Source organism: Myotis daubentonii, chromosome X, assembly GCF_963259705.1.
Source record: "Myotis daubentonii chromosome X, mMyoDau2.1, whole genome shotgun sequence".
In the NCBI taxonomy this organism is placed as follows: domain Eukaryota; kingdom Metazoa; phylum Chordata; class Mammalia; order Chiroptera; family Vespertilionidae; genus Myotis; species Myotis daubentonii.
The window spans coordinates 133,877,373-133,892,642 of record NC_081861.1 but is presented as its reverse complement, the minus strand read 5'-3'; the positions used below and the strand labels follow the sequence as shown (position 1 = coordinate 133,892,642).

At 40.8% G+C, this 15,270-nt stretch overlaps 1 protein-coding gene across 6 annotated transcripts in view; it reads right to left on the bottom strand.

The window, feature by feature from the left end:
- Positions 1–15,270, bottom strand: part of GPM6B (glycoprotein M6B) — a 142,741-nt gene that overhangs the window by 32,104 nt on the left and 95,367 nt on the right. The window contains exon 1 of one of the 6 annotated variants that reach the window (XM_059680266.1): positions 5,275–5,765. The exons of 2 other annotated variants lie outside the window; for them this stretch is intronic. In XM_059680266.1, the coding sequence (XP_059536249.1) occupies positions 5,275–5,335 (61 nt within the window). In that variant the 5' untranslated portion in view covers positions 5,336–5,765. Of the gene's footprint in view, positions 1–5,274; positions 5,766–15,270 lie in introns of those variants that run through there. 3 more of the 6 variants (XM_059680268.1, XM_059680269.1, XM_059680271.1) reach the window with 3 other exon arrangements.

Below are 15,270 nucleotides of genomic sequence, written 5' to 3'. Positions count from 1 at the left end.
TATGGTTGGGGCTGAGGTGAGTGGTGGTGACTGATGGCCATAGATACTACGGTACTTGGTCATCACCAAAGGTGGGTATGAAACAAACAATGGGAAGTTGAGGAAAGTATAACAAAACGATGCCTTGTACACTTTTTAAAATTTACTTAACGTGAGTTAGTGACAAGGCTGAATAACTGCTGCAGACCGCCAAACTTTCTAGTATCTAGGAAAATTATCACTGCAAGCAACTGAGTGACAAAGACTGAGCTTCCTAGAAAGACCACATTCACTGGGCAAGGTCTTTGAAAGCTGTATCTATCATCCTTCATTTTTAGCTATTATTTAAAATATGAAAGGAAAGCCATCACCACATTACAGAATATAGCTAAGGTCATGAACGATGGCCACCTGCTTTTGTAAATGAAGTTTTATTGGAACATGGCCACACCCATTTGTTTAGCTACTATCTATGGCTACCATGGTAGACTTGAGTAGTTACAACAGAGACTTTATGGCTCACAAAGCCTAAAACATTGACTCTCTGGCCCTTTATAGATGAGGTGTGCTGATCCTTGGTTTGAATATAGCTAGTAAAGCTTGAATATATAAAGAAGTTAATGCAATTAATCAAATCAGCCTTCAAAATAGGAAATTATTTTCTCTTGTTACATGTTCTCTGAAGAGATATACCACTGGGATGGCTAAGGATCATAATTATCTCTGGCATTGTTGTCTGCTATTTACTCTGCCATTGATCAGCAAAATTATGGTCAAACTCAAGATTAAACTACACATATTAGTCCTTAAAATGAGTTAGGGTCCTTCTACTCCTATGACATGAGCTAAGAGGTCAGAGGAAGGATAATGGTTCAAAGTAGATTATTAAATGAATAAATAATCAAATGAGTGAAGGAACAACCAGGTACGTTTGTGAACTGGGACTATAGTCTTCCTCTCTCCCATAGCCACCCTGTTCCTGGCCAACCATTTCATGTGGATGTACATTTGGTGCCAAGGAGAGAAAAGCAAGAGTGTCTTTAGAATAATCCAATTCATTACCAGTCCCAGAGAGGGGAAATTTTTGTCATGAGGATAACTGGCTATTTCACATGCTCCTGGATACATGAAGGCTAGTAAGTCATGTTGTTAAAATTATTTACTCTAAATTGACCTCTACTTCCAAATAACAGAGAAATATAATTTTTAGTGTTACAGTTTGAATTCAAGATTTCCACTCAGTTTTAAGGTAGGCAAATCTAAATTTGCAGAATTGGGTCAGAATTCTTTGTCTAATGAAATAGCAAGACCCAGCCTTGAAAAGTATGCTAATGGCAATAATAATATAAAAGTAGGAGATGCACCAAATGGCTCATTGAGATCTCCACACTTAAGTTTTCTTAAAAAATAAGATGAAAGCAAGCTGTATCATACCTACCACATATGTCCAGCACCATCTGGCCGGCCACGCTTTTCTCTACAGCCTATCCCCCAGACACCCTCTCTTCAAATGTCCTCCTTAGCAGATTCTTATAAGGAAAAATTGCATCTAAAACATTCTCTATACCATATTCATAAAATTAAGTTAGAGAACATCAATAAAAATCTTAAAATGAAATAATTCATAGAATACCAGAAATAGTGTAACATGTTCAGTGCGTCACAATGGGTTTTAAACATGCAGGTCATATATTCTAGAGGAGTGATTTTCTTCCTAAACAAAAAAAAGATAGGGTCCAAAAGTGCACACGTTTTGCAAAATAAAATAAAAAAGGAAAGAAAGAAACAGAATCTAATTTTTTTATCTATTTGATTAAAAGATTTAAATAGATGTGTTAAGTTTTTAATCAAGTCAACAATTTCAATTCATTTCTTATTGTGACTATGTCCTGTAATTTATTTTAAATTATACATTATTTCCAATTTACTACATTTTCCTTCCTATGTGGTTAGGAACTTAATTTGAAGCCTGGAATTCTGGAATTTATTTCAGCAATGATTCATAGGAGCTTAACTAGTCTGACTATAATTGCTTTAGGAGCTCCCAATTTCCTACATGTAATAAAAATAATTTTCATCACAGATACTTAGATTTTTTTCACGCAATAGAGCAATTGATTCAATTGTTTTTCTACACTGTGATTCAGTACTCCCAGCAACTCCAGATGCATTGGTTTCCACAAATGAATTGCCATCAAGTAAGGCTCTACAGAAATAAATAGAAACCTAACTCTCCATTTTTTATTATTAAGTCTCATAATCTATTTCCTTTGATTCTCATTCATTTCCTTCACTTATTCCATTTCAGTGAATCTGCTTACTCAATGCTCACATTTTGATTTAATTTAATGCTTCCAATTTGAAAACTGCCATTTGTAGTAATTTGGCATTGCTTACATCTGAGAAAACCTGCTTGCTTTCCTTAGAGAATTCCTGAGTAACTACTAAATACTTATTGTGAATTTTGATGGTTCAGTAGTGTTCTCTGACAAAAGCTATGAGACTGCTTCCAAAACACATTTGCTTTCTCTTTTTAAAAGACTTGGATTTTTTTTTTAAAAATAGGAACAAATTCATGTTGATTTAGTTTAAAGAAACAGCTCTCTTTGTCCTGCCAAAACTCCCAGGAAGTGACACCAACTAGAAAAACGGAGGTCCATTTATAAAGCTAAATTTAATTTATGTTCTTAATAAACATTGTAATAATTACCCAAAGCCATTAATTCAGAAACTACTGGGTAATAACCACTGGGCAATAAACCCCAAATTAAGAGACAGATATCGCCTCTAGTGCTAACTATTAAAAAAAAGAAGGAAGGAACAGAGGGGCAAAATATATGTGCATAAAAACCTGTGGGAAGTGACAAAATATACAGGGTTAAATTTGGTAAATTAAATCCCTCGTTGAAAGTTTTTTGTTTTTTGTAAAGAACAGCTCCACCAGCTCAAGAATTATCTAATAATTCTCTGTGTCAAGTTTTTAAGTGCTAATTTCAATGCAGCAAACATTTATTTTCGAAATTGAACATGAAATCTGAAGAAATGCTGGCGTGATAAATACACACAAATGTGTGATTCTCGTTTTGTGCCTTGAATGACAATGGCGAGCAGACTGGGGACACTACAAAGATGATACCTGTGTGAGTTTTGACTTGTGCAGTTATGAACTTGTCTAAATGAAGATTAGGAGAGAAGCCACCCTCCAGACCAACATTTATGGTAGGTGGGTCACATAGAGAGCGATCGCAACCCCGTGGCTGCAGTGGAAATACACTCCCTGGCCCATATTCTTACTGCAGCATGTACTCTATATATGGTCAGAGCTTGTGTTAACATGGCATTTTTTAATTCCTTAACAAATAGCTAGTGTTTATCAATTTCGGTAATTTTTAAAGTTCCTCCAGGAATTATCTTTGGCTTCTCATTTTATCTCCAAAAGCATAGCTACTGAGATTTCATACACAGATGGTCAATGGATGTAGTGGCAGCCTGTGGATTTGGTATTAAATAATATTTAATTGACATAAAATAACAGTGTGCCACAAGACTAAATGATGATGAGATACACGATTGTGGAGTGAGGATTTCATATTGCTTCTATGCCCCTTGCTTGCTTTTGGAGAGAAAAATGAAAGGTATGTTTTTGCGGAGACCGAAATGGTTTTATCTGCCACTGGCAGACACCCTATTAATAAAAAGTGTGTGCTAAACAGAGTCATCTGCTTTAGGGAAAACCTGCTATCAACTGGGATAGGCTTCCTCACAACAATGCTATGTTACTCATTACATCCCCAAACTTCATCTCTGAACATCATGGATATGAATCTTTAAACTGTCATCTCAGTTCCTCAGCGTCATAAATTCTCCTGTTGCTATTTGCTCATTCATGTACATATAAGATCTATACAAACAAGAAAGGGCAGGGTTGTGGGGGACTTTGGGCTGTTGTTTTTTTTGGGGGGGTAGGGTGGGTGGGTGGTAGGTTTGATGCAAGGATTGAAGTAAACTACCCATTTTAAAATGGAAGTGCTACTGCCACTTAATTATACTTAATGCCACTGAATTATACACTTAAAATGGTTCAAATGTCTATTCTTATGTGTGTGTATTCTACCACACTTCGAAAAGAATTAATTTAAAACATGAAATTGTTCTCCGGAGGATGCAATGTCATCCAAGTACTGCGCACAGAAGAAATCCCATGTAAGAACACGCAGCCAAAGCCATGCAACTGCCGCTCCTGTCATGTAAAATGGTTGACTATCAGCAATCTCACAGTTCCACCTACATAGTCATAGTAAAGCCTCCATCCCGGGGAATGACTCCTGCTTAGTGACTTCAGTGGACGGCAGGGCCGTGAGAAACAACCTTCCTTTGCGCGGTGGCTTTTGATGCTGGAGCCACTGCGGCTACAGAATCCGGTCCGGGCCATAACTTTGGGGGAGGGAGACAAGTCACCACGCAGGGGAGATGCCTGGACTGACAGCTGAGCTGACGCTATGGCTATCACACACTTGCCATCAGTCATTACTTGGGCAAAGATTAATTTTAGCTTCTATTTTCTGCCACTTTCGTACCACAAAACACTTCTCTCCCCCCCCCCCCCCGCAACCCCCGCCGAAAACCCCACCATTCCATATGTCAAATTGTGATATGATCTAAGATTCCCTTTCAGGAACAGGACCATTATCAATTTCCTCCCCAAAATCTCCAAGTCATGAATAGCAGAACCCACCCCTCTCCCATCAGCCCTAGGCAACGGAGCTGACAGACCCGCTCTCCAGCTCCAACTTAAATGGCTATTACATGTCATAGCCAGGGCGCCATACATAGAAACAGCAATCATATTCAGTAAGAACATGAGAGAATGTCCAAATCGTTACAGCATGAGTGGAACCCAAACGCATTTAAGATGCATGCCCCTCCAGTTCCTCTTCGGCTTGAGCAGCAAACACTGCATCCCATGTCCCTGGACCGTAACATGCAGAACACAGAAGCTAAGTTATGACATTCCGTTCATTAAAAAAGAGAGTTTCCCCCAATCCAGCTCAAGGTGACAAGCTGCTGCCGCCCTTCTATGAAATACCACGTTCGCTAGGAAGATTTGGAACAGGAACGGATTGCAGAAAGGCTGCTCTATTAATTTAACATCAAGGGGGGAAAAAACACCCAAAAGCAAGACCGGGCGGTAGGGATTGCTTCTGAGCTATTTTACAAGAGACACAAACCGGGCGACCCCCCCTTTAAGCACCCCCAGTGAAAAGCTCTAAACAGGCTATTGTCAACGCTGGGTACCTTTTCTCTCTTGGCTTTGTTCAGTATTTTCCTCCGCCGCAGTTTCCATGGCTGGCTTCATACCATCCACCAAAAATGCTTTTCCCCCGCTCCCCCCAACACACACTTTTCCCCTCCTCTTCCTTTTCTTTGGACTCCCCTCCGGCTCTTATTTACACTCGCGTGATTGAGCGGTTCTGTTCTTCACTACAGTAGATTACAGTCCCTTCCAAGATGCAAAAGTCTCTTCAGCGTCAATTTCCCTCTGCCTACTGGTCCATAAAGACAGCTGCCAAGGAGCCGGCAGCCATACGTCACCAAGGATCCCAGTTATAAAACAGCTATTCTGTGTCCGATTGTGCCTCCGATCTCAATGCGGCTCTGAGTGGGGGCGGGACCGCTCCCCACCGGGCCCCTTCCTCCCTGCTCTCCTACCCGCCGAGCCCTTCTTTCTCCTTGCCAACTGCGCCCAATGAATGCTAATGAATTCTCCCAGGAGAGAAGAGATTCGTGATTCCTGACATCAGAGGAGGGCATGTGGAGAAGAAAAGAGCCCCCTCCTACCACGTGACTCAGCTGGCTGACCATGAAGTATGTTCTCTCAGGAGAATGCACGTCTTCCGGAAGCAAATGCCTTCTTTTCCGTGGGACCCCGTGGGACATCATAATTGGTTTTATTTCATGTACCCCTGGCCCTGGCAGAATATAGTCAAAGGACTTGCCTTTTACACAATCTTCACATAGATATATATATCCACCAAAAACGCTTTTCCCCGCTCACCCATATATATGTATATATGAAAAGTACATAAGAAGCAAGATAACCCAAACATCATGGGCATAATAATAGCAGTGTAGCAGTTTAGTATTAGTACCTATTTCCTGGCCTCTAACTAACATATGTGATGGAAACAAAAACTTTAGCTCAAGCCCAATTAATAGAGATACCTGTCCTTATTTTAAAATAATCATAATATGCTGTGAGTATATCTAGCCGACATTTTGGTGGCTTCTTGGAATGAAAATCAGAAGAGAGTGTTTTTCTTATTGCACGTGGTTATTTCTATACGGAGCTTTCTTCATTACAACCCCTGGCTCAAAATGAAAGGGTAGTTTCAAGAGCATTCAAAATGTTCAGCATAAAAGCTATTGTACCAATAATGATTTTGATTGCTGCTTTCACATGCCTCCTTGCATACCCAGGTACCAGTGCACCAGCGTTCTCACATTCCCATCCAAGCATAGAAGCCTTACTATCATGGTTGAGCCACATGTTTCCAAGCATCACTGATTTCTGCACCATGCCTTAAGCACTTAATTTCATTTTCCTATCAAAAAGTTTATAGAAACTCAAGTCAAATACAGGGATGGATGCTGATAACCACAGGACAAAGGGTTCCAATTAAGAACAGAGTCTGGCCAAAACCGGTTTGGCTCAGTGGATAGAGCGTCGGCCTGGGGACTGGAAGGTCCCAGGTTCGATTCCGGTCGGGGGCATGTACCTGGGTTGCGGGCACATCCCCAGTAGGAGATGTGCAGGAGGCAGCTGATCGATGTTTCTAACTCTGTATCTCTATCCCTTCCTCTGTGAAAAATCAATAAAATATGTTAAAAAAAAAAAAAAAGAACAGAGTCTGGTAGTTGGTTGGGGTGAGTACCCATCTTAAAAACAAACATAAAGTCAAATTAGAGACCACTCTCTCCAAAAAAAAAAACTCTCCCAAATTTTAAGGGTTTCTTGCTCAACACTTAAAAAAGTGTATAAGATCCTGCATCAAAATCCTCTAACAACCTGATCTTTTAACACATTAGATCTGGATAATCCGCAAAGCCTTCTGCATTCAATACCGAAGGACCCGTTAAACCGAAAAAGATTTTGAAAACCAGTTTAGCCTGTTTCAACATTTTCTTTTCATTTTACATCTCATTTTTCACTGTAACCATTGTCTTAGAAGACCACACCCACAATCAGCTATTTCCTTAAATGATGGCCCCAGACAATGTCTCATGGTGAGGGGACTGGCAAGCATGGCAGTCTAAAATTTCAGACTTTCACAAGGAGATTCATTGCATGAATGCACCACAGCTTTTTTATCCCGTCATCTACTGACGGCCACTTGGGCTGCTTCCAAATTTTGGCTATTGTAAACCATGCTACATTGAACACAGGGGTGAACGCACAATACAGTATACAGATGATGTATTATAAAATTGTACACCTGAAACCTATGTAATTATGCTAGCTAATGCCACCCCAATAAATTCAATAAAATGTTTTTAAGATGAAAAAATTAGAAGAGACAAAAACAAACAAACCAGATTCATTTGTGATGAACTACCTCCCTGGGAAAACCTGATGAGGATGATGTGTCCAAACAGGATGGTCTTAAGCATTTTTGCAAAGACTACGTAGGTGCATTCAGACAGAGAGATGGTAATTGTTGCTCTGTGACAGGTTTATTCTCCCTCAGCAGTTCAAGCAAAAATTAAAACCAAAACAAAATTCAATTCAGCACAAAAGGGGACAGTTGTGATGAGCTATATTATTGGCTTTTACCTTTAAAGTATCTAGCAAAATCATTCAATTATAGAACTGCAGAATAGAATGATTCTTTGGCTATGACTTAAGAATATTGTTTTAAAATGTAGGTAAAAGCAGGAAGACAGAATATGGAAGACATTCCAAATTTAAGGGCAACTCTAGTTCTATAGCACAGTCATGGAAATCAAACTCAGGGAAAAAAATGTTTACAAATTCCCCAGTTGATACCTTTATCTACTTCCACCCTGAAAAACTCCATGTATCATTTTTGTATCATTTAATGTACCATGCACCTTTAAATGTATCAGTTTTGCCTTATTCATAACTTCATCATTTTTCTTTTCATTAGGCCAATAATGTATGACAATTCTAAAAGTTACCATTGTAACTTTATACACAGCCTCAAAAACCTCCTGGATATTTATAATACATCATCTGAATCAGAAAAATAATAATAGATACATTGTTACTAGCAAGAAATAAGAGTAGATATTTATAACATTTCTTAGGTATGCACCCACTTGAGGCCAGAATAGATACATAGAATGAATAGGATGGGAAATGTCTTAAAGAACTGAAAATAACTTATTGAGCCCCATGCATTAAGGCAATCTGACTAAAGCTAAGAATAGTTCTAAACAGCCCTAACCAGTTTGGCTCAGTGGATAGAGCATCAGCCTGTGGACTGAAGGTCCCAGGTTCGATTCCAGTCAAGGGCATGTACCTTGGTTGCGGGCACATCCCCAGTAGGGAGTGTGCACAGGAGGCAGCTGATCGATGTTTCTCTCTCATCGATGTTTCTAACTCTCTATCCCTCTCCCTTCCTCTCTCTAAAAAACCAATAAAATATATTAAAAAAAGAATAGTTCTAAACAGAAATAAAAAAGTATTAACATAAAATAGATGTATTACATTGAACCATACAAAACTGCTAAGAACAGTAGTTTCATATGGTTCAACATATATATTCACATGTCTTCTATAGAATTCCAGCCAATTTAGTAAACATGCACAGAATAACCTTCCAAGTACTAACAACCTTTCAAGTACTGATATCTACAACAATCACAGACATGCACAAGGGACAGAGCTTGTCTTCATGTAACATACAGACTAAGGAGACCCTCCTAAACCAGGGTGGTTCTACCTGGTACAAGCACTGTGGTATCACAACAAAGAAGATAAGAGGAGGGGAGAGAGTGAAGTTGGGAAAACCTTTTCCGAGTTGACTTGGCTATTCCAGTTAGGTAGAAACCTAAGTAGGAAAAGTAAAGAATGGTAGGGACAGGAAGAATAGGAAAGGGCATGGATGGGCAAGGAAGAACAGGGCGGGTAACAGTAGGGTAGGGTAAAGAAGGGATATGTAGGAAAGGGAAAATTGTTCCAGGAAAAACTGAAAAAACAAGGTGAGAGAATCCTGTGTATGCACTCTGGACATCATCCTGGTTGGCTGACTAGTTTGTTCATTGATTCATTCATTCAACCATGATTCATTAAGCACTGAATGCATGCTGAAAATTGAGTCACTAATCTACATTTTATGATTATGATTGTTCAGTCAACTGGGAATTCATTGAATTGCACAATCACCTACCTACATTTCCTTACCATAGTCACATAGCTATCAATATAGTTTGACAAATGTCTACTCCTTCCAAATTTCTAGAATTATATTTTAGGTTTCTTTTCACCTCCAAATGACTCCTCAGTGGGGAGTCATTAATCACCAGGAAGGGATGTTTCCATATTCCTTCAAACTAATTCCTCTGAAATTTTCACATTTTACAGGACATTTTTTTCCTCAAAGTTCAGCCTCCTATTCAGTACCCAGGGGCAGAGCCTTCTAGTGGTCCTACAGTTCCAGAGGATAGAGCCTCATTCATCTTTCCATTCACATTGTTCACCATTCTTGGCATTGATTGCTTTTTTTCCCTGGATTTTTTTCTTTCCTCCTGCTGATGGATATTCCCTCATTTCCAAAGAGCCAGCATGCCCTCCAGATTCCTTAAGCTCCTTTATCTCTCTCCTGAGTAAGGAGCTAAGACTGCATTTGTGGAACACATCATGGTGACCACCTCCAACAAAGACAGGCAACTCAGGGCCAGTGGGTTTCCCTGAGACCCATACCTTCCACAATGTTTCTGGGGCATAAAGGCATTCACATGTCTTTGCACATGCCTAGCATAACCCTTCCTCTTTGGCCCTCAAAGGAAATCAATACAGAGAGTAACAACCCCAAAAGCAAAGACAACCTCACTTCACATTCTGATAGTGGGGAAGGGCACGTAATAAGAATAGAGCCACAGTTGTCTAATAATCATTCACCTTACTAGCTATGGATGAGAAGTTTTCTTACAGGCCCTGGGAAGCTGGAGGACGAAACAAGGCTGTAAAAAGATAAGATGCCTTGATGGGTTCATTACTCAGAAAATAAACACATTTTTGGGACCAGGCCAAGGACAGGACACGCTTTGATTTGGTTGCTGTGCTTGGACCCTGACCCCCTCCAGGAGTTTTTCTCAGGAAGGCTGACCATTCTCCAGTCCCAGGAAGGGGCTGAGCTGTTTGTAACAAACATCATAGAAGATTAGCCACCTTGTTATCAGACTTTGAGCTCCTGAAGGCCGAACTGCAGACTCTACCCTGCCCTTTCCATGTTACACTTGCAGCTCACAGCTGCACATAGCTATCTTCTCCCTCATGTGTACGTAATCAGCCCATTGGTGAGCAAGGTCAGAGCAGAATTTCCAGGGTGACCGATTGCTCTCCCCATACTACCGGCAGTATTGGAATAAATGCTCATATGATTCAACCCTGTCTCTGCTTAATTTGGCTCAAGTAGTGACAAGCAGCCTCGATCCATGGCATCCAGTTTCAATTCTAGTGTGAAAATCCCTCACCTGCTTGAATGAATGAATTATAAATAAATTGTGTTTTAAAAGAAATTGTTAAGTGATTACTATTAACACATTACTTGAAATCAAAGATGTCTTCTAGCAGCAAATATCTGAAAGTAACAAGAATATTCAAAATATTAAGATCCATGCTATATTAAAAATGTTGCACAAATTAAGAAATTCAGAAACTAGAAATATAGCATTGAGGCAGAAATTTAGAATGTGATTGTCTAGAATTGGGTCTTTTCCATAATTAGATTTTTCCAAAGTTCTATCAATTTGGCAAAACTTTGTCTCCCATTACCAATATGAAATATCTTTTTTAATTGATGATGATGATGATGATGATGATGATGATGATGATAGAGAAACATCAACTTGTTGTTCCACTTCCTTTTGCAGTTACTGGTTGATTCTTGTATGTGCCCTGACTGGGGATCAAACCTATAACCTTGGTGTATTGGGATGATGCTCTAACCAACTGAGCTACCTGGCCAGGACTGAAATTTTTTTTTAAAATATGTTTTATTGACTTTTTACAGAGAGGAAGAAGGGAGAGAGACAGAGAGCCAGAAACATCGATGAGAGAGAAACATCGATCAGCTGCCTCCTGCACATCTCCCACTGGGGATATGCCCGCAACCCAGGTACATGCCCCCGACCGGAATCGAACCTGGGACCTTTCAGTCCACAGGCCGACGCTCTATCCACCGAGCCAAACCGGTTTCGGCAGGACTGAAATTTTTAATTTTACATTCAATTTGTTTTTGTTTTTTATGTTTTTTGATACCTTATTCTTATTCTCTTTCCTGATGTATTTCCTCAATAATGCCTTTATATTTGTTATACTTTCCTTTCCAGGAAATGACACCACATAAAGCTAAAAGCTAAAATGACAAACCAAATTGGATGATGTATATAAAAACTCTTAGAAATGGTAAAGCTCTGTAAGTATAAGCCATATTATTAGTGATTCTCTTTTTTAAAAAATACATTTTTATTGATTTCAGAGGAGAAAGGAGAGGGTGAGAAACATTAATGATGAGAGAGAATCATTGATTGGTTGCCTCCTGCACATCCCTTACTGGGGATCAAACCTGCAACCTGGGCATGTGCCCTTGGCTAGAATTGAACCCAGGAACCTTCAGTCCACAGGCTGACACTCTATCCACTGAGCAAAACCAGCTAGGGCTAGTGTTTCTCTTTAATGGTAGAGGTGGTTCTCAGGCAGGCCACTGTCATGAAACTAGCCAAGAACTGTAACGATGAGCACACAGAAACCGCTGTTAGCCAATCTCTTCCCAATCTAATCAGCCATTCACTTAACAACAGGCAGCGTCCTCATTAGAATCTGCATGAGCCACCAAAATAGTGATTATTGAGTTTGGAAAAGCTGCTTGAGGGGTGATGGGCCTTTTGCTTCTGGCAAAAATGCCGCTAAACCTCAATTTTAAAAGGAGAGCAAGAGAATCCTTTTGGCAGGAGCAGGCTAAGGCTTCATGTGATGAAAACAGGTGTGGCATGAAAAGTATCAACATACCAGGCTGCCAAATGGACACACAGCCCAGGTAAAACTGTGGCATGAGGCAGAGTGTGCATTTTCCTCACTGGTGTGGACCTCATCTGTCAGCCCCAAAGTCAAGGGCAGCATTGCTGCTTCTCTCCCATCTCTTAAACCAGTGGTGTCCAACCTCAGAACTATTTACATATGGGCTGGATAATTCTTAGGTATGGGGCTGTCCTGTGCACTGTAGGATGTTTAGCAGCATCCCTGGTCTCTACTCACTGAATGCCAGTAACTCCACCCTAGTTCCGACAACCAAAAATGTCTCCAGACATTGCCAAATGCCTCCTGGAGGGTGATATCACTTCCACTTGAGAACTATTGTATTAAATCTATATTTTCTTCCCTAAGTTTCCTCTGGCTATTGCAATATTCTGTTAGCCAATGGTTCTCAAGCCTGGTTGCACACTGGAATCATTTGGGAAACTGAAAATACTGATGCCTGGGCCCTGTCCCCAGAGATTTAGACCTGAGAGTCAGAGATGTGTGGTGGTTACAAAAACTTTAAAACCTCCCCAGGTAATTCCAATATGCAGACATAAGCAGAGCTGTTTTGTAAAAATTATAGAGAGCAGTTTGATGGATGGATAGGAGACCAGAGAGGCCAGAGTCAAGGTAACCAAACTCAACTGGGGAAGATGTGGAGACACTACACCCAGTTGAGGCAGAAATGAAAAACTGGGCATCAAGGTGAGGGAGAGGAGCTTCCGAGTTTATTCTGAGATGGGAGTTTATTCCAAGATGTCACATTGGATCCCTATAAGGATGGTGAATGCCATAGGAAATACTTGGAAAGATGAGACAATGTGTTAGTTCCTAGGGCTTCCATAACAAAGTACTACAAACTGGGTGACTTTAAAGATCAATTATTCTCTCAGTGTTCTGGAGGATAGAAGCCCCAAATAAAAGTTTCAGCAGGACCATACTGTCTGTAAAGGCTCTAGGGGAGCATCCTTCCTTTCCTCTTTCAGCTTCTTGTGGTTACTGGCAACCCTTGGTTTTGTAGATACATCATTCCAACCTTTGCTTCTGTCATTAGATATCATGCTCCTTGTGTGTCCATGACTTTTCTTCTGAGGACACTAGTCATACTGGACTAGGGCCATCTTAATTAAGTATTGCCTCATCTTAACTTGTTTATCTCTACAAAGACTCTATTTCCAATTAAGGGCACATTCACAGGTACCAGATGTTAGGGCTTCAATATATTTTTCTGGGAGACACATTTCAACTCACAACAGGTGAGGAGAGTTAGTGAGAAAGATGATCAAGTTTGGAGGCCATATGGGCCATGTCTGTGCAGCTACTCAGCCTAGGCAGAGTTTGGAAATGAAGACTTGAGTGTTACCAGCAGAGAGGAGCCAATTAAAATCATGGGAGTGGGTGAGTTGCCAAGGGAGCTGATACAGAGGAGAAAGCCGTGCTGGTGCCACTCAATGGGTCTTCAGTGAAAGAAGTATTCTCAAAGAATGCAGAAAATATTGTAAGAGATCTAGGACAGGGCCTTGGCAGAGGGGAGGAAGGAATTTTTAGAAGGACAAGGTGGTCCAAAGTCAAGGCAGCCAGAAGGCGAGGACTTGGCAAAGGCCACTGGAATGGAATATTCCAATTTCCTTACCAGTGTCAGTAGAAAGATTAGAATAAAAACCCAGTGCATAAAGGAGCTAATGAAGGACTGGGAAGTGGAGAAGAGGAAGCGGGGCAGCCAACTTTTCAAAGAAATTTGATAGTGAGGGGAAGGTGAGAGAATGATTCAGGCAGATTGAGGGGGGGGGGGGAATTCAGTAAGGAAGAGAGTCCCAACATGTTTTATGCTGAAAAGAAAGCAGTGGTTGAAAAAGAAATAGAGGAAAATACAAGTGAGGGTGAATAGATGACAAATAGAGATCACAGGGGAGGGTCAGCTGTGGGTAGGAGGATGGAACACTTTTCCTCTGAAGTGGGAATGCAGAAAGAGGAAAGGAAAAGAAGTGGATCCAAGATTTAAGTAAGTTCATCTTAGAAGAGGTGGTGGTGATAGGGAGCTTAAAGGAGCAACCTGTCTGATGTTGAGAGGGTGCACTTGTTACCTCATTTAGTCCACATTACAGCCCTAAGAGGGAGGTATTATCAGCCCCACTTTAGGGGCAACATAACAGAAGACATGATGCTCTTGGTCTTAGTGGGGGAGGCAGCTTGCCTTGAGTGTAGATTGCTTGGGAACCTGAGTCTTCAGGGGATCAGAGAGCTGAGCAAAAACCCAGGGGATTAGAGACTAGAGGTGGAGGGAGGAAGACAAACAATACCCTCCTCACAGTGTGTCTTCTCACATGGCGGGGAGGGAAGTGGTCCCCTAGATGGTGCCACACTTAAAGTCTAAACAGAAACAAGGTCCACATGATGGCTTTTTTGTAACTGGTTTTGATTTGAAAAGGAAAGTTTGTACTTCCTTGTATGTATACAAGACATACTTCAGGAGCTAGATAGCCAATCTACTGACAACGTGCTTCCCGATGACCACATCCTGGTGTGGAGAGCAGATGCCTCACTAAGAGCGGCGCATCATCAATGAGCTCCCCATGTGAGGGCTCCCAATGAACTTGTCCACCAAGCACACATCAGCCAATATGAACAAAGGCAGGTTTTCCAAGCCTGTTAGCTATTGAAAAGACAGCTACTGGGATCTCAGTCATGTCTTTGGAGCATCCAGAATCCCCAGTGGCTAGACTATTCTCTTAGTCAGGAAGAGTTGGTGGCTCAACCTCACAGCTGGGTGAACCTGGGGTGCAGGGGATTTCCCTTACCTCATCTGCCAAAACTCAAACTCACACTGCCTCCCCAGTTCCCCTTTCCTTCTTGAAAGGCACAGCCCAAAGCCTGCCTCCTTTGGAAGACCTCCTTGGGTAACTGTACCCATTTTCTTCTTCACATTCTAACCACTCCTCAGTTGCTCAGTTATAAATGTAAGCAACTCCAAATGGTAGCTATCTACACTGATGGTTGTTCTGTATTTTACTAGTTGTAATTTTGATGTG